This window comes from Acartia tonsa, chromosome 15, assembly GCF_053477335.1.
Source record: "Acartia tonsa isolate MP-2025a chromosome 15, ASM5347733v1, whole genome shotgun sequence".
NCBI lineage: Eukaryota > Metazoa > Arthropoda > Copepoda > Calanoida > Acartiidae > Acartia > Acartia tonsa.
In genome coordinates, this window is record NC_137274.1 from 17,066,366 (window position 1) to 17,085,429 (window position 19,064).

General features: G+C 40.1%; 2 protein-coding genes across 3 annotated transcripts in view; one reads left to right on the plus strand and one right to left on the minus strand.

Annotated features, from left to right (window-relative positions):
- LOC145307342 (uncharacterized) overlaps positions 1 to 19,064 on the minus strand; it is a 44,871-nt gene that overhangs the window by 12,591 nt on the left and 13,216 nt on the right. For both annotated transcript variants that reach the window (XM_080149723.1, XM_080149722.1), the window contains exons 4-10: positions 5,921 to 6,010; positions 3,907 to 4,005; positions 3,595 to 3,693; positions 3,277 to 3,375; positions 3,032 to 3,133; positions 2,766 to 2,870; positions 2,534 to 2,632 (exon numbers count right to left, since the gene is read on the minus strand). In XM_080149723.1, the coding sequence (XP_080005849.1) occupies positions 2,534 to 2,632; positions 2,766 to 2,870; positions 3,032 to 3,133; positions 3,277 to 3,375; positions 3,595 to 3,693; positions 3,907 to 4,005; positions 5,921 to 6,010 (693 nt within the window). The remainder of the gene's footprint in view (positions 1 to 2,533; positions 2,633 to 2,765; positions 2,871 to 3,031; positions 3,134 to 3,276; positions 3,376 to 3,594; positions 3,694 to 3,906; positions 4,006 to 5,920; positions 6,011 to 19,064) is intronic.
- Positions 7,326 to 8,715, plus strand: LOC145307429 (uncharacterized). Its single transcript, XM_080149872.1, has one exon. The coding sequence runs from the start codon at positions 7,390 to 7,392 to the stop codon at positions 8,587 to 8,589; it is 1,200 nt and encodes a 399-aa protein (XP_080005998.1). The 5' UTR covers positions 7,326 to 7,389; the 3' UTR covers positions 8,590 to 8,715.

A 19,064-nucleotide genomic window follows, 5' to 3' on the forward strand; every position in this document is an offset into this window, starting at 1 on the left:
AATATTAAAAAAGTTATTCTTCGTTTAATCACTCTGTGGTAAAATTAAACCCAGGTTGTGCGCTGTATGGACAAAAAATTCAATTCACAAAAATTAAACCCATGTTGTTTGCCATTTACACAAAAATTTCAATTCATAAAAATTTATCACAGGTTGTTCGCATACACAAAAAATAAAATTTGTAAAAAAAAAGATTAAATTATTTTTTTTTTGGAGGGGGGGATTCATGGGGGCTTCGCCCCATGGTGCAGTGGGGTTCTCCCACCCCAAATACTGGTTTTTGTTTACAAAAATAAAAATAAAAAATACAATTTGGGAATTTGGGATTTTTTTATTTATTCCCTGAAGAGTAGAGCCCTATCGGTTCAGCGGTTACTGAGATCTTAAGCTTCAGACGGACAGACATCAAGCTACTTTGTATTATAGATAACATATTACATACACATAATTGTGATTTAGATAAGAAAAATGTCCCTAGAACTACTCTATTCATAAGGTAAAAAATTCAAAATTTCTGATACAAAAGGTTGTGATACTAAAATGATATTTATGCACTGACTTAAGACCTAATTAACACTTATTGTAAGGTTTTTAAAGTGTATTTTATAGATTTGATTATTCAAAAGCAATATAACTTCCTACTTTGACTTCATAATAGTGTTTAATTTATATGAAAACTTTGAACTGTCTGTTTTCAAAGCTAAATGGCTACTTTGGGGAGATAAATTTCATAGAGATATGAACTAACCTTGAATTATGTATACTTAAATTTAATCAGGGCATAAATAACTTTTAGAAACCCAGCTCCTAAAGTTAGAAAATCCTTTAAACACCTTTATCACAACTTTTCTAACTTTTCTTGGTATTTCAAAGTAGAAACATTTGTACATATATCAGCTTTTATTCTAGGATAAAGTAGGAAAAGCAATGTACGATGATTTTAATGGAAAAAAAAAAATTACTTTATTTAAATATTTCTTTGACCATGTTCAGCAAAATGGCTGTATTTTGCCTAATTTTGTAGTATAACAAAAGTTTGTTGAATGGCAACTTTTAAAGGACGCCTGCAAGAAATACCACGATTTAACTGCTGAAAGACTGCCACAAGTAGATCCAATACCCCAAATTTAAAGCTTTCAGCTTCAATAACAAAAAAGTTCTAGTCATTTTAAAATATCATTTTATGTACAATGAAATTTTTGAAAGATTTCCAATGCTCATAAAAGAAAAACAATATTAAATTACGTTGCCTAGACACAAAATTATAACCTTATCTTTGTCAGAAACTTGACCCGCGACTGTAGCTCAACACGTAGCGCATCCGCTCGTCGTCGGGAAGGTGATAGATTCGAATCTCGGTCTGCCACCACGTCATAACTAAAGACGTTAAAAATGGTTCCTACTGCTGCTATGTCAGGTGCGCGACATAAATAGTAAGAGTAGGGGGAATGCCTTGGCCCAAAACAGGCGCAACTCACTACCATGCACAGTTAGGACTTCTCAGACAAAGGTCGTGCAATCAAAGGGTTGGTTGTCTGATGGGCAAATGGATGCATTACACCGCAATCATAGGGCTTAGGGCTGACAACCCTATTCCATATCCATAAAAAAAGCCACATTGTTACAGAAACACTGACAAATTGTCAGCGGCCTATGCTCCTCCTGTAGAGTGGAAAGGGCTTGTTACTGTTTTTTTTTGTCATAAACTTAGATTGTCTGTAACTGATTACATTTCTACAATAAAAACACCACATTTCATAGTCAAAATCTATGAAAAAAATTTGATTTAAATTGCAATTCTAAATGAAAATCATAGCAGAAACAAAGGGGTAAACTGATACACGCTCAGCTGTGATTGGTTGTTAAGCTGATTCAGCCTTCTTAATGTCTACAGTACACTCGGTACAATGCAAGTAAAACTTAATTTTTTTAATGATTTTGACTATAAAAATGGGTATTTTTATTGAAAAAATATAATTTGTTACTGGAAACCTAAATTTATGACAAAAATAAGCTTATAAATTTGTTTCTAGGCCATGTAGTTTAATTTCAAAGTTTTCAACATGAGCATTGCAATTCTTTTAAAATTTTCATTGTACATAAAATGTCATTTTAAAATGCATAGAACTTTTTTGTTATAGAAGCTGAAGGCTTCAAATTTGGGGTATTTAGTCTACTTGTGGCAGTCTTTCAGGAGTTAAAACGTGGTATTTCTTGCAGGCTTCCTTTAAATGGTAATGCTAGCCTTTGGGACATTGAACTCAAAATTGAGGAAAAATTAAAAATTTTAGTGTTTTTATATATTTTTATAAATTTTTATAAACTTCTATATTTTTTTTCATTTTCAGATTTTTTTTAAAATTTTATTTTCTTCTTTTAAACGATTTCTTTTTATCAAACTCAAAAAGACTTTGTTAAACCTTCCTTCTCATGTAACAAAGTCGCTAGCAATAAATATATAGAATATAGACAGATAGAAGAAAGAATATATCAAAATAGAAATAAAGTATAATAATATTATTATGTAACTAACCATCATTATTCTTTGCATTGATACCAGCTCCATTTTCTAATAATATCTTCACAACATTAGTCTTTCCATACTTAGCTGCATACATAAGACTGGTCTCTCCTAGATATAAATATATTATTTTTTTTATATTTTAATTAAATTTATATGTAAATATTGATAGAGAGAAAAAGGATATAGTAAGATATTTATGTATAATGAAAATATAGTATAATAATAATATAATGTAACTAACCTTCATTATTTTTAGCATTGATATCAGCTCCGATTTCTAATAACAGCTTCACAACATCAGTACTTCCATTCCCTGCTGCATACATAAGACTGGTACTGGTCCCATCTAGATATAAATATATTTGATTTGTTATATTTTCAAAGTAGTTTATAGTAGAGTTATAGAAGAAAAGAGAGATATTCATGGATGAGATAGTGTAATATTATGATGCATATTAAGATTTTTTACTCATAATGAGTATATAATAATAATATTATGTAACCAACCTGCAAAATTTTCCTTTGCATTGATATCAGCTCCATTTTCTAATAATATCTTCACAACATCAGTCTTTCCATTCTCTGCTGCATACACAAGACTGGTCCTTCCTAAATATAGATTTATTATGTATCAAGTAGTTCAGAGTAGAGTTATAGATACACCGAGAAATAATATATGGTAGTTAATAAGTACATTAGATAATAGATAGAAATATAGACAGATAGAAGGAAGGAAATATTAAGTAACTCACCACCATTAGTCTTTGCATGGATATCAGCTCCATTTTCTAATAAAATCTTCACAACATCAGCACTTCCATACCTTGCTGCAATCATAAGACTGGTCCTTCCTAGATATAAATATATTAAATTTATTATATATTTTGTATTTTCTGAATTATAGATAAAGAGAGATATAATATATGTTGGTTAAAGAAATAAAAAGTGATTTATAGTAAGATAAATAGATATGTATGATAATAGAATTATAGACAGGTAGAAGAAATGATTTATTAAGGTATTTTAAATATGATAGAAATATTGTATTATAATAATATTATGTAACTAACCACCAATTTCCTTTGCATTGATATCAGCTCCATTTTCTAATAACAGCTTCACAACATCAGTCTCTACATACGTTGCTGCATACATAAGACTGGTCCATCCTAGATATAAATATATTAGATTTTACATATACTAAGTAGTATGAAGTTATAGATACACAAAGAGATAATATATTTTAGTTAAAAATACAAAGTGTGATTTAAGATAAATAGATATGTAAAGATATTGGGTAGATAGAAAAAGAGACAGTTAGAAGAAAGGATCTATTAAGATATTATAGAAATATAGTATAATCATAATATTATGTAACTAACCATAATTACTCTTTGCATTGATATCAGCTCTGTTTTCTAATAAAATCTTCACAACATCAGTATTTCCTTCCCTTGCTGCATACATAAGACTGGTATACCCTAGATATAAATATATTAGATTTCTTACATATTAAGTAGAGTAGAGTTCACAACCCACCCCAAGGCGTGTTAGGTTAATTAGAAAAAAACCTCTGAAAATGGTTCACACAGGATGTACGTGGACCATATAGTGAGTTCAGAACATTGCTGTGAAATCATCTTTTACACAGCAAAAAGGTGAAACATAAAATTAGATATTTTAGAGAAAATTACAAGTATCTTCATTTAATATCTCTATTATTGCTTCAAATTGACCAAATTGGACAGTTAAGGTGCCTAAAACTATCTACATTAAATGGACAATTCAAATACATACTTTTTAAGACTATTATAAGACATTAAAGGACGCTAGCAAGAAATACCATGCTTTAACTGCTGAAAGACTGCCACAAGTAGACCCAATACCCCAAATTTAAAGCCTTCAGCTTCAATACCAAAAAGTTCTAGGCATTTCAAAATAGCATTTTATGTACAATGGAAATTTTGAAACATTTCCAATGCTCATAAAAGAAAAAACAATATTAAATTATGTCACCTAGACACAAAATTATAACCTTATCTTTGTCAGAAATTTAGATTGCCGGTAACTGATTACATTTTTACAATAAAAACACCACATTTCATAGTCAAAATCTATGAAAAAAATTCAATTTAAATTGCATTTGTAAACCAAAATCATAGCGGAAACAAAGGGGGAAACTAATGCAACTCAGCTGTGATTGGTTGCTTCTCTGATTCAGCCTTCTGATTGGCTACAATACATTTGGTACAACGCAAGTTAAACTTAATTTTTTTTAATGATTTTAATTATAAAAATGAGTATTTTTATTGTAAAATTATAATTAGTTACTGGCAATCTAAATTTATGACAAAAATAAGCTTATAATTTTGTTTTTAGGCCACCTAGTTTAATTTCAAAATTTCTAACATTAGCATTTAAATTCTTTCAAAATTTCCATTGTACATAAAATGTAGTTTTAAAATGCCAAGAACTTTTTTGTTACAGAAGCTCAAGGCTTCAAATTTGGGGTATTGGGTCTACTTGTGGCAGTCTTTCAGCAGTTAAAGCGTGGTATTTCTTGCAGACTTCCTTTAAACAGCAGATTCTCCCTTCTAAGGTATTGACAAGATTTATATCATTAGGAGTATAATAAGCAAATTTGGACATTGAATTTTTTAGGGCAAAAGTCAATTTTAGAAATATTATAGACCACACAACTCCATCTGAGGTGTGTTATTTGTACTACTATAGATATAGATATAGGAGCTATTTGAATTTATCTTGTAAGCCAGAAATTCATTTTTAGTGAGGAAGGAATAAATGGACAAACATTGACTTACTTTGTATTTTAGACTGTTCTATTGTATAATAAAGGGGATTATGCAAAAACAAGAGCAAGTGATTCCAAATATTTGTGAATATACATGGGTTATGTTTAATAGTGTTATATCAATTTAAAAAATTTAGTTTCACCAAGGTTGTATATGAATAAAACTATAAAATGTTAAACATTTTGTGACTAAATATCATCAAATGTTTTGTTGAGTTCAAATGGCTATGACACAAAAGTAAACTTTTTTGATGAAAAATGTTAATTTGAAAAAATGCGTGGTAATTTGTAATATGTAATAGTTTTATTTGTGTCCTCTTGTAATTTATATCATTTGATTATGTTTTGGCATATTATTTTTTTGAACCTTTGAACTCAACAAAACATTTTTTGATATTCTGTCAAAAATGCTTAATATTTCAAAGTTATATTTACAGAAAACTATGGTAAAAATTAACTTTTTAATTGGTATACAATTTTAAACAACCCCAGTATATTCACACAAAAAAACATTGAAAATCACTGCTGGGAGGTGCTTAGAATCACATGCTCTTGTTTGTGCTTAGTCTCCTTTTTATCTTTACCTTCATTATCATAAGCATTAATGTTGACTCCTCTGTTTAACAACTCTACTACTTCCCTTGTGTTGCCAGCTCTAGATGCTTCAATCAAACCTGATGAAAAATTAAACTATTGGCTTTGCCTCCAAGAAGAATTGATTTATCTTGAATGAGAAAACCCATCCTGCACATGTACTAAGATTCTTGTAAACTTGATAAAATTTTACTACACCTTCTGTGTAAAAATAAGGAAAACTATTTGTGTCTTGTATGTGGTGAAGATTATTTTTGGATAAAAAATGACTTTTTACGCTGAGTTAATTGAATTACTCCTCTTTGATATTGCTGTATGAAAAAAAGTGTACACTGTTTACAAATGCCTATGAAGTCAACAACAACAAAAATTTTAGCTAAAAATGTAGAGAAAATTGTTGTTTTTAAGAACATAGTAAAATTGATTTTTTATTGAATGTTTTAATGAAAGTACATTGTTAAAATCAGTTTTTAAAGTAAACAAGGGTGTAGTGGGTCTTACTTGAGATACTTGTAAATTAAGCAGAATGACATTTTCGTGATCCTAAACGAGTGGACAGATTTTTATGAAATTAACACCATTTTAAAGCATTTATTTTTCTCTTTTGATTTTACTTTTATTTGAATTTTTAAGCCCACAAATGACGGATCTCAAGTTTTTAATTATGTAACATTTGTACTTATTATATTCTGTTAAAATCTTATGATATCTCATATGAGGCCATATTTTTCCAAGAAATCAATATACATATAATGCTGCACATTAATATGTATATTTGACCTTTTTATAATCTACGCGTGTAGGTTTTAGGCGATATTTAACTTATGTACTTTTATAGAGAAAGGCTCCAGTTATCCAGGGATTTGGCATCCTCAATGCATCACGGAGATTTCCCCGGCACAACTGAACGTGACTAAACGGGAAACTCAACATACACTCCGGCCTGCTGATATATCCTGTGCAGACCTACGTGTATCCCTAGCCATCCCTGTATGATCAGCAACGCCCCCTCAATACTCTCTGTACTTTTCCTATATGTATAATATTATAATATGTATTCATTATTTTGTGTAAACTATACTTGTCTATTGAAAATACATCAGTTCCGCACAAACAGTTGCCAACTCAACGTTACCAACTCAACGTGAAGTGCCGCCACACCGCTCGAGGCGGGCTTTATTGGTTTTTAAAAAGATAGTAAGAACGTCCGATCCGTTACAGTCAAACTGGTGGCAGCTGTGCTTGGATAAACTGAAGTGCTCAACAGGAGATTTACGTGGAAATTACCCCGAGGAACTACGGTAATTTCGGGTGCAACCAGACAGTTTTATGAGAACTGAGGCCAGAAAGGACGAAGATCACTGTGTTTGGAGACCAGTGTGGGACCATTCTGACGTTTGGAGCACCAACTTGGTAAAGTTTTCTTTAAATTTTGAAGAACTTTCGTTAAGTTTCAACGATGGCACAGGCTGCCCAAGCTGCCGATCTAGAACAATTGAATTTGCAGCGTGCCATTCAAGAGGCACAAGCAGAAGGAGCGCCGAATGAGCAGGCTCAGCTCATTGCGCTAGGCAACACTTGGTTGGAGAACCAGCGCAGGAAGCTTAACAAGCAGAATTTCCCTCGGTTTTGCAACCGTGCAGGAGAAGATTGGGATGGCCACAAGACAAAGATGGCCAATGCGTTTAGAATTGCCCGTCATCACCCATCGGATCAAGAGGGTAGGAAAGGCCAATACATCATGAGTCTCGACGGAGAAGCATTCCAGATGGCCAGAGAAGTCGCCGACAACCAAGATGCGCTCAGCCTTGAGCAAGTGATGGAGAGGCTGGATGCTATATTCTTAGCACCGTCAGATTCAGACATCAACAAGGACGCGTATAAGCAGTTGACGCAAGGCAAGAACAAGATTCCGCAGACTTACCTTGCTAAGAAAGAGCAGATGTGGTTGAAAGCCTATTCCCCAGACAACCGCGATCCAGGTCAATTCCGGAAAGAAGTAACCCTTGGTTTACGCCATCGAGAGGTACGGAAAAGAGTTTTCTGTCAGCTACCTAGTATTACCAGCATGGGTGTCCTACGGAATGTTATTATGAACGAGATTGCCACGCAGCGCCAGCTTATTCACCATGGAGATGCTGAGGATACCTCCATGGATGGCCTCGCCACATCCAACCGTGTCATCTATCGCAACGACGGCACCGAGGATATGGAGGTCAACGCTGTCGGAGATGGAAACAGTAGCGTCAAGTGCTATAATTGTAACCAGACTGGCCATTACTCGCGTAATTGCCCTAAGAAAAAGCAGCAAGCGAGTAAAGGTACGGGCGGTGCCACCAAAGACAAACCGAAAGGCAACTGTCGGAGGTGTGGCATGCCTGGCCATTGGCAGAAGACGTGTACTATTCCTGAGGACCGGCTGGCGAACGTGCGCAAGAGAAACCAGGAGAAGAACGCCAGCGGCGGTGGACGCGGCCGACAGCAACAAGACCGTGGCCGCCACGCCGTGCGAGAGATGCGTACCAACGAACCTGGAGACACTGACAGCGGCGTAGGAGAAGATGACCAGGCGCAATTCTACGGAGATGTCAACTGTCTGGAAGCAGTTGGCCACAGAAGCAAGACTTCAAAAAATGTGAGAGAGGGCTCCCGTCGGTAGGTCGGAGTCCCTCAGCAGCTGTAGACCCTACCACCCTCAACCAGATGCAAGGACGACGAGGCGCCCGGGCCATGGTTAAGATCAGCCTGCGTGCAAATGGACCGACTGTGCGGACCTATGGTCTCATCGATACCGGTAATAAATTGCACGAAGGAGTCGCCATAAATGAGGAGTTAGCCCGGAAACTACAGTTGCCGATCGTTCCTTGCGATTTAACAGTGGGAACAGCGGCGAATGGCGGAGATATGGACGTCACCGGCCGTGTTTACAACATCAGTGTCATCTTGGGAGATGACTGTCCTAGCTACATTCGAGAGGCCCTGGTTATACCTGAGCTTCGCACCCCCATCAATCTTGGGTGCAAGTGGGTCGAGGAGATTCATGGAGTTCTAGATTATTCATCACCAGCGCAGGCGGCGTTAGTCGTAAAGCAGACGAGAGTCCCGCTTGTGCAGTCCATCGACTCCGAGGCTCCAAGTGCCTCAGAAGATGAAGAGCGGTCTGGAAAACCGCCAGGGGAGCACTCGCCCCCCAACCCTCAGATAAGTGTTTCATTATGAGCCTTCGAGGAATTGAATGCAGAAATAAGTAGCTATAGTAGTGCCTTAAATGTTTGTAAACCCACTATTAAAGAATTATGTAAAGCAGAAAATAATTTTGCGAATGGTAATGTGCACCATTCACGTGAGTTTTTAGCACTTAAACCGGATTCCGTCGAATCATATGTTGCGCAACTTTCTTTTAAGCACAAAGCAAAAGCAGATTTTGAGCGCAAAAACGTTTGGACACGTAATGTCAAGGGACCGCTTCGTAATTCCCAAGGGCCGGCTGTTCGTTTGAAAACCGTCGCAGTAGGTAAGCGGCCGCGTCCTGTCCGTTTGTCCGTCCAAGCGACTAGGATTCTCGCGCCAGAGTCAGTGTCTGTCGTGAATTTTCTTCCTAGCCGAGAACTCCGACCGCAAATGACTGTCATGGTAGAAGAGACCGTTTTGGATGATAGTCCAGTGCGTGTGATTGAAGGAGTATACAGAGCCCAGCAAAATGGGATTGTCCGCATCCCTGTTGTGAATTTACAGGAGCAGCCGTGTGTCGCATTGGCCGGGTGTGTGTTCACCGCCGAGATTTGTGAGGACAGCAGTATGGTGATCAACACCGACAGCTTGGTGTTGAGAGAGCCCCGCGAAGATATACAGTCAATGTCCGAGACCAACGCAAGCGACCCCAACAAGCCCATGACGAAGGAGCAGATGGAGAACCCCACGTTCAAGGAAGTGTGGGAGGACCTGGAGATGGAGGACAACGAGCTACTGAACGAGCACCCCGACGTCAAGAAGCAAGTCAAGGAGCTTATCTACGAATACAGAGACATATTCAGTCGAGAGGCCCCTGGGCACACAGACCTGGTAACGATGAAGTTGAAGCTCAAGCCAGGGACGGAGCCCATCCGGCAGAGATACAGGGAGTTGAATCCCAAGATGTTGAAGGACCTGGAGGCACAGATGGCCGACTGGCTCAACCAAGGAGTGATTGAGCCGAGTACATCACCATGGGCGAGCCCCCTTGTTCCTGTGCGCAAGAAGGATGGAAAGATCAGATGGGCAGTGGACTTCCGCAGGTTAAACAGTTGTCTTGAGCAAGACAGCTACCCGCTGCCGAGGATACAGACTTTATTGGACCGCGCAGGAGGACATCGTGTATATTCTACGTTAGATGCCACAGCCGCCTACTTCAACATCTCCATCGATCCAGCATCCAGGGAGCTGACGGCTTTTGCCACGCCAACGGGTTTGTGGCAATTCCGCCGCATGCCCTTCGGCATCAGCACAGCACCAGCGGTTTACAGCAGATTCATCAGCACCGCCATGAACCCGCTGGGGAGCGAGGTAGCACAATGCTACCTCGACGATGTAATATCGTATAACCTGAGAGTTGCGGATCATGTACCACAGATGCGACAGGTTTTTGAGGCCCACCGCAAGGCTGGAATCAAGCTGAAGGCAAAGAAGAGCAAGCTGTTCCAGAAGAAGATACAGTACCTTGGCCACATGCTGAGTCATGAAGGTATTGGTATGGTGCCTGAGTATGTGGAGCGTATCAAGAACTGGCCGCCGCCAACGACCGTCGCCGAATTGAATAGTGTTCTCGGTTTTTACGGGTACTACAGGACCTTCATACCTGAGTACGCCGACTTGACGTGTGAAATGAATGCACAGAAGAAAGCCACGAAGCTAGAGTGGACCCCAGAGATGGATGAGCAGTTCCAGCAGTTGAAGGACAAGTTCCAGAATGCTCCCATCCGCGCTGTGCCTGATTTTGAAGCGGATACCCCGTTCCAACTGACCACCGACTATTCAGGAAGAGCTATCAGTGCGATCCTGAGTCAAGTTCAGAATGGTGCCGAAAGGTTGATCGCCGCCATGGGACGCAAGACGACTAGCGCGGAGCAGAGATATCCCTCATGGAAAGGGGAAGCCTCCGCAGTTATTTATGGCATCAGAAAGTTTCGGACAATCCTGAGCTTCAAGCCATTCCAAATAAATACGGATAACAGCGCCCTCAAGCAGTTGAAGTCCCTGAAGAAGAACACTGGCATGATGGCCAGGTGGACAGAGGAGCTGGCTGGATACGAATTCCGTGTGGTTCATCGGCCGGGGAGACTCAACACCAACGCCGATGCGCTAAGCCGGCGTACCGATGCTGATATGCCAGATCCGACAGCCGAGGAAGAGGCTGAGCAGGAGGAGTATGTCGGAGCTGTAGAAGACGAGCCTGCCGACGAGCTTCCCGACAACAAAGAACTGTATAGAGACCGAGTATACAAGCATCAGTTAGACGACCCTATTTTAGAGAAGGTTCGTAGATGGATTGGCGTCGACCGGCGTGCACCAGACAAGGCAACTCTGCGTGGAGAGAGTAGGGACGTGCACCGGCTGGCCGAGATTTTTGACACTTTGAGGATCGCAGAAGATGGAGTTATTGAGCAGGAGATACAAACCTTCACAGGGAAACGACGCAGGATAATGGTTCCTATGTCCCTGAGAGGAGAGGTGTTCAATCACTGCCACAGAACTACTACTGGAGCGCACTTTGGCATGCACTCCACGATATCAAAGTTTTTGAGGAATTTCTACTATGTGGGACATCAAGCAGACATCCGTCTGAGGATCGCCGTCTGTCACGACTGCGTCCAGAAGAACATCAAGGCCAACATCAAGATAGGAGCGCATGTGCCCATTCAAAACGGGTATCCTCTGCAGACAATCTACATGGATGTGGTAGGCAAGTTCGACACAAGCCCAGAAGGATACAATTTTATCCTGACACTGCAGGACGGATGGTCATGCTTTGTTCAAGCGTACCCCTTGAAACAGAAGACCGCTGACGAGGTCGCCACGACGATAATGGACAAGTTCATTTGTACCTTCGGATGCCCGCAGGCATTCCACAGTGACCAGGGAAAAGAGTTCTGCAACACCATCATGAAGAAACTCTTGCAGAAGCTCGGTGTTAAGCACGAGCTAGGCCCCGTGGCGAACCCCCAGAGCAACCTCATAGAAAGGTGGCACCGGACCATGGAAGAGACGCTGAGAACCGTGATCCAAGGACGGGAGACTTTATGGCCAGAGTATCTACCTGGAGTTGTCCTGGCCTACAACACAAGGATCCACAGCAGCACCGGCGTGACCCCCTTTCTCGCTTTCCAGGGTAGAGAGGCTACTCTACCCGCGGATTTAATTTTGCGGTTACCAAACCCCGACAATGATAAGGATATTCCCACAGCCGTGAGAAATTTATTGGACAGATACACGACCATGTATGAAGCCATGGCAAAGAATCAAGCAAGCACCATTTGAAGAAATGCTTTGCAGTACCACAGCAATCGCGAATTTAGAGTAGGCGATAAAGTTTTTTATTTGGCACCCAACCATGGCAAAGCGAAGAAGAAGATGACCAAACATTGGAGTGGGCCATACTTAATTACCGAGAAGTGTGCCGACGTTTTATACAAAATTCAGACAATACCAGCGGGAGAAAAGGAGGACTTGGTTGTGCATGTTGGTCGGTTAAAACCATATTACCCCCCAGCAATGACAGACGGAGACCCAACTTCTCCCCCAGAACCATTTGAAGAAGACGGAGATGAGGCAGGGGAGCAAATTCCCTTGAATCCAGAAAAGCAGGCGAAGCCGCCTAATCCAAGAGTTGATTTCTCAAATGGGGATGACAGCGATGAAGAGGAAGGACCCCCCAATAGACCGGGAGGAGCACCACCACCACCGCCCAACATTGACCCCCTCAACCTTCCCCTACCAGACACACCACCACCCAGATCACCAACGATGCAGCGCACACCGCGCATAGAGCAGAGTGAGAAGAGAGGGAGGGAGAGAGATCAATCTTGCGAACCGTCCGGTTCGGGCATTCAACGGAGAGATGCCAAGCGAACCCCCGATAGAGAGAGAAGCCCGAGAAGAAGCTCGCCCCCGCAGACACCGCGCCGAGATAGAGAGCGCGAGCGAGCTACATACACATACCCTTCCGCACCCCGGGTAGAGAAGCGCGCTCTGAGCGACAATGAGGAGCGTACACGGACTCACCCGAAAAAGGGGAGAGGGCTAAATCCGGAGGAAAGAAACAGAGGAGTGGGACACTTTGGCAACAACAAGTGGAAGAGAGCAAAGAGGTGCTAGACAGCTCGGACGAGGATATGGACCCGCCTGCAGTGGCAACACTTGCGCGGACAATCAGAATCCCCGTCAAACGCGGAGCAAAGTTGCCATACAAGGGCACGAGAGAAAGTGCGGGCCATGACATATACTGCCCCGCCCACACAATCCTTCCCCCTGGACAGCAGACTTGCGTCCCTCTCAAGCTACACACCCGTGTACCCCCCGGATATTTTCTTAAGTTATTCGGCCGTTCAAGCATAGAACGGGAAGGAGTAATTCTACTGGCAGGATTAGTGGACAGCGACTACACCGGCGAGATACAAGCAGTCTTTTGGAACTTGAGTACCAAAGCAGTGGAGTTCAACAAGAATCAACGAGTGTGTCAAGCGGTGATCCTAGAGACTCGCGAGGTGGAATTTTATCATGTCGATAATCTTCCTACCACTGATCGCGGTGCTAACGGCTTCGGTAGCACCAACTAGTGAGGCTTATTCACTAGACATTGTAGATTGCACAAACCCTTCGACCATCAAGAAATTCAACAAGGAAACAATATGCAGAGCAGAGGAACCTACAGAAGAAGTTCCAGTGAAGGAGCGCTACACAATTCTACAGAGGCCAACCCTGACTAAGGTATATGGATACTCCTGCGAAGTGAGGGTATCCCTATACCATTTTAAGTGTGGAGTTTGGGGCCATCTCAAGTTACAACAGGTACCCCAAACTATGAGACACAAGGAGATTACTGCAGAGAATTGCCGCCGCATGTCACTGGTTCAGGAATACCAAATTTCTGGCTACGGTGACCCGATCAAAGTAAAACTTAACCGCCCGACCTACGTTTCGGCAACTCTAGCCGGATCATTGAAGATGGAAGACGACAAGATCACCTGCATCGGGCAGACCATCCGCATGGGCGACACCATCCACTACAACACCCTGAAATTAGCTGAGTACCAGATTCTACTTAAAGAAGAAACTTTCCTGGTTAGCAACAACAAGGTAGAGAGTGAGACTGACCATTTATCTCTACCATGTCCATATCATAAAGGGGAGTGCATCACTGGCGCCGCGACGTTCGTCTGGAACATCAACGACAGCTCCTGCACTCTACAGATGGTCAACACCATCAATCCCCTCACCACCATGGACACATACCTAGTGGACCACCAGCAGCAAGTTTTACTCAACACCACAGGTGCAATGAAGCTAATGCATTGCCCCTTTAATGTCCTCACCACGGACCACGACGGGATCTACCTGGGCAAGACCAGCGACCTCAGCAGACTCGCCACCATCGACCCCGGACAGATAGATGTGAACCTTCAAGCTGCAGTACATTTGAATTATTTAGCCTACAGTATGTGCCAAACCTTCAGTCAGCTAGATGTAACACTACGGAAGACCATATGCGAGACCCATTACCATGGAAAGTCAGACCAACCAGTGCTGCTACATGAGCAGACTTACGGACTCTTGAAGGGAGACCTGTTGATGACCTTCCAGTGCACCAAGAGGACTCAGAAGATCAAGGACGACGTCAATTGCTATCAAGATATACCTTTGGATCCTGATGGCTATGCAGATGCTGCAACTAAACATTATAAGTTGCATTCTACAAGGGTAACGTGTTCCGCGACTTTCCCCTTAACCGTTAAGTCCAAGGAAGGCTGGGTTCAGCTGACCCCCGCCATCATCAAGACTCCGGCCCCCATGGAGATGACCATCGACACCCCTCTAGTTAACTGGACGGATTACAGCCATGGAGGAATCTACACGGAAAGAGAGAGAGCTGAATGGTTACACACCCTTACCTTCCCCTCCTACACCGAGGCAAGCCTGAAAGAGATCACCTACGGACTCTGCATTGGAGACGGAAATTGTAACCAACTTTCTACCAACAACCTACCCCTGTACACCCTTGATAATCTAGTGCCTGACATGGAACGCGAAATCGACTTATGGAGCAGCGTCAAGAGCTGGCTCCATGAATACGGCGATCTAATGGCATTCGCATGCCTGGTCATCCTAGGGCTAAAATTTATTACTGATCTGATATGCATCATCCTCACATTTTTACGTGTAGGACCTGGAGCCGCCATCGCCTTAGTTGCCCACCTTTATCTTTATAACAAGCATTCCTACCAGAAGCTTATGAGAAAGAAGAAGGCCAATACCAGGACTGAGAGGCAAGAACCTACGACATCAGCAGAGACAACATCGCTATTGCCAACGACATCAACCCCGAAGATACAGATGACAGAGATACAGCCCATCATTCTAGATCCTGCATCCTTGCCATCATACAACACTGCGACTAAATCATCTAGGCTATCAACCTTAATACCATGACAGAATAATAGGTAATATTGGCCGACTAGTCTATTGTCTTTGCCAATTTGAGCGTTATGTTATCTGGCATGTCTGTCTAGCCAGATAAAAAGGGGAGAAAATGTAGTGGGTCTTACTTGAGATACTTGTAAATTAAGCAGAATGACATTTTCGTGATCCTAAACGAGTGGACAGATTTTTATGAAATTAACACCATTTTAAAGCATTTATTTTTCTCTTTTGATTTTACTTTTATTTGAATTTTTAAGCCCACAAATGACGGATCTCGAGTTTTTAATTATGTAACATTTGTACTTATTATATTCTGTTAAAATCTTATAATATCTCATATGAGGCCATATTTTTCCAAGAAATCAATATACATATAATGCTGCGCATTAATATGTATATTTGACCTTTTTATAATCTACGCGTGTAGGTTTTAGGCGATATTTAACTTATGTACTTTTATAGAGAAAGGCTCCAGTTATCCAGGGATTTGGCATCCTCAATGCATCACGGAGATTTCCCCGGCACAACTGAACGTGACTAAACGGGAAACTCAACATACACTCCGGCCTGCTGATATATCCTGTGCAGACCTACGTGTATCCCTAGCCATCCCTGTATGATCAGCAACGCCCCCTCAATACTCTCTGTAATTTTCCTATATGTATAATATTATAATATGTATTCATTATTTTGTGTAAACTATACTTGTCTATTGAAAATACATCAGTTCCGCACAAACAGTTGTTAGTAGAGTATCACTCTTATTTTTATGCAGCTATCTCTAGCTGCCATTAATTATCCAGAAACTTATAAATCCCCTGTGGGTACTTGCGTGCAGTTTTGTTCTTTAACTTATCGGAGACGTACAAACGAAGGGAACGAATTGCTTCGCTCTTGAACCGCTTCAGCCACAACGTTACCAACTCAACGTGAAGTGCCGCCACACCGCTCGAGGCGGGCTTTATTGGTTTTTAAAAAGATAGTAAGAACGTCCGATCCGTTACAAAGGGTATAAAAAGCCAGTGTACATCAGAATCTTTAGTAGTAACTAATTATTTGTCTTTTAAAGGGCAAATATAGGTTGAATATGATATGGGCTCAAAATTTAGGTGCAATTCTATACTTTTAGAATATCTATGCCAAATTTAAAAATTTAAAAAAATCCTTAAGTACATATTGCAATGGGATGAGATGGACAACAACCTGCCAAATGGTTCATCCTGCACTGTACATCAAGAACCTGCTGAGCTGTACCAGGAGGGTTCTACAAAGCTGGGGAGATAAACAGATAGATGTCAGACTAAAAGTTGTCCCTGGTCCTCCAGGTTGGGGGTTGGTTGTGGGCCTAACTAGACAACACCATAAGAACAAAATTGTTAAAGAAACTACTAGAGAATCCAAAAATAAAAACCAGGGAGATAATGCAATGCAAGGTCAGGTTATATCTGACAATATGATGACTGGTGGCCAAACCCGTAAGGAAGCCAACAGACTGAGGGCAGGAGTGTTAAATCCAAAACATAACATCAGATTCAGAAATTGGAATGTCCGAACCATGTATGAAACATCCAATTCAGCTCAGGTTATTAAGGAAACAGATAGGTACAATATTTCAATTCTTGGGATAGCTGTAGCTCAATGGACTGGCCATGGACTTCAGAAAACAGATACAGAGCACACAATTCTTTACTCTGGTAACCAACATCATCACATACACGGAGTTGCAATCATCATAAACAAAGAGGCCTAAAAGGCTTTAATAAAATGGGAACCAATTTCTGACAGAATAATTACGGCAATATTTGATTCTAAATACTGCAAAGCTACATTTTTCCAAGTGTATGCACCCACAAATGATAAGGACGATGAAATTAAAGAGGAGTTCTACAATCTTCTTTCCAGTGAACTTCATAAAATTCCTAAACATGACCCGCTAATGGTCAATGGTGACTTTAATGCCAAAGTTGGCAAAGACAGAAGAGGCTATAAAGATGCACTAGGTACTGAAGGAATCGGCGACAGGAATGACAATGGTAACAGACTCCTAGAGTGATGCATTAACAATGAGCTAGTTGTAATGGGAACACAATTTCAACACAAAGATATCCACAAACTAATCTGGAAATCTCCAGATGGGCGCACTAGGAATATGATTAATCATACTCTAGTAAACAGAAAGTGGATATAGTCAGTAAGGGATACTAGAATCTTTAGAGGTGCAGATGTTGGCAGTGGCCATAATCTTGTTATCTGTACTATTAAACTTTGTCTGAAAGCAGCCAAAAAACAAGAAGAATCTCTAAAAAAAGTTTACAATACAGATAAACTGAAGGACTAGCAGACAAAACAGATTCAGAATCTTAGAAGATTTAGAGGAGGAAGAGAATAAAGTGGAGGCAACCTGGAATAGAATCAAACTTAACTACAACAGAACTGCTGAGGAAATATTGGGCTTTAGAAAGAAAGACAGAAAATAGTGGATATCTGACCAAACATGGGAAAAAATAGAATGCAGAAAGAAGATAAAGGCAAAACTAAATTCTGCAAAATCTGAGAGGCTGATAGAAAGACTTAGAGCTGAGTATGCTTCTAAGGATAAAGAGATGAGTGCTAGAGTTGACAAACAGAAATACGTTGAAGGATTGGCAGAAGAAGCTCAAGAAGCATCAGAAAGAGGTGACTTGAGAAGAATGTATAAGATAACAAAACAATTAAGTGGCAAGAACCATAATACTAGTCAAGTTGTCAAAGATAAAGATTGCAAACCCTTAACATCAGTTGTTAAATTGTGATAAAGTAGTTTTAATTTAATAAATAGATAAATAAGTTAAAAGTAATATTTCTACTTGAAAATTACTGGGTTGCTGTAATAGGGAGGGAGAGGACACCATACTTTTATAAAATGGTAGTTTCATAATTCAATTTCTTATATTAGTGATCGATCGATGCTGGTACTTGTTGTAGTTAAATTAATTTTTTATTCATTGTTTTTTTAATTTCTTTTTAAAGCCTACACTTGGTAAGCAAATTTTGAATTATGAATAAGATTTCTAGATAGAAAAATATTTCATAAACAAATAATTTTTTTTTAAATCGATTAACTCTTAAGTCAACGGATAAGTTCAGAAATTGTATGAAAAACTTTTAGCCTACATTGGCGACAAAGCCCCAGTAGGTACAATGTTTTAAGCAAAGCATCTAGATAATTAAGCCCTAAAGTACGTTTTGAAATAGTATAAAAATCGCCCGATAGGTATGTTGTTAAAAATTATAGCTTAACAGTATTAACAATTTCTATAATTTTAGAATATTTTTGAATAAAAATTTTCCTATCAATTTATTTTATACCCATTAATAAATTAGATATGGAAGGCAGGGGGGGGAGTGAGTAGGAGAGGGGGATATACTTTACAAGACATTTAAATAAGTTAATGGGGAGTTAAAATATCTTTATTTAAAATT

Bases quoted from the DNA above. Each gene is read 5' to 3' on its own strand.
- LOC145307429 (XM_080149872.1), top strand. From the start codon at position 7,390: ATGGCACAGGCTGCCCAAGCTGCCGATCTAGAACAATTGAATTTGCAG.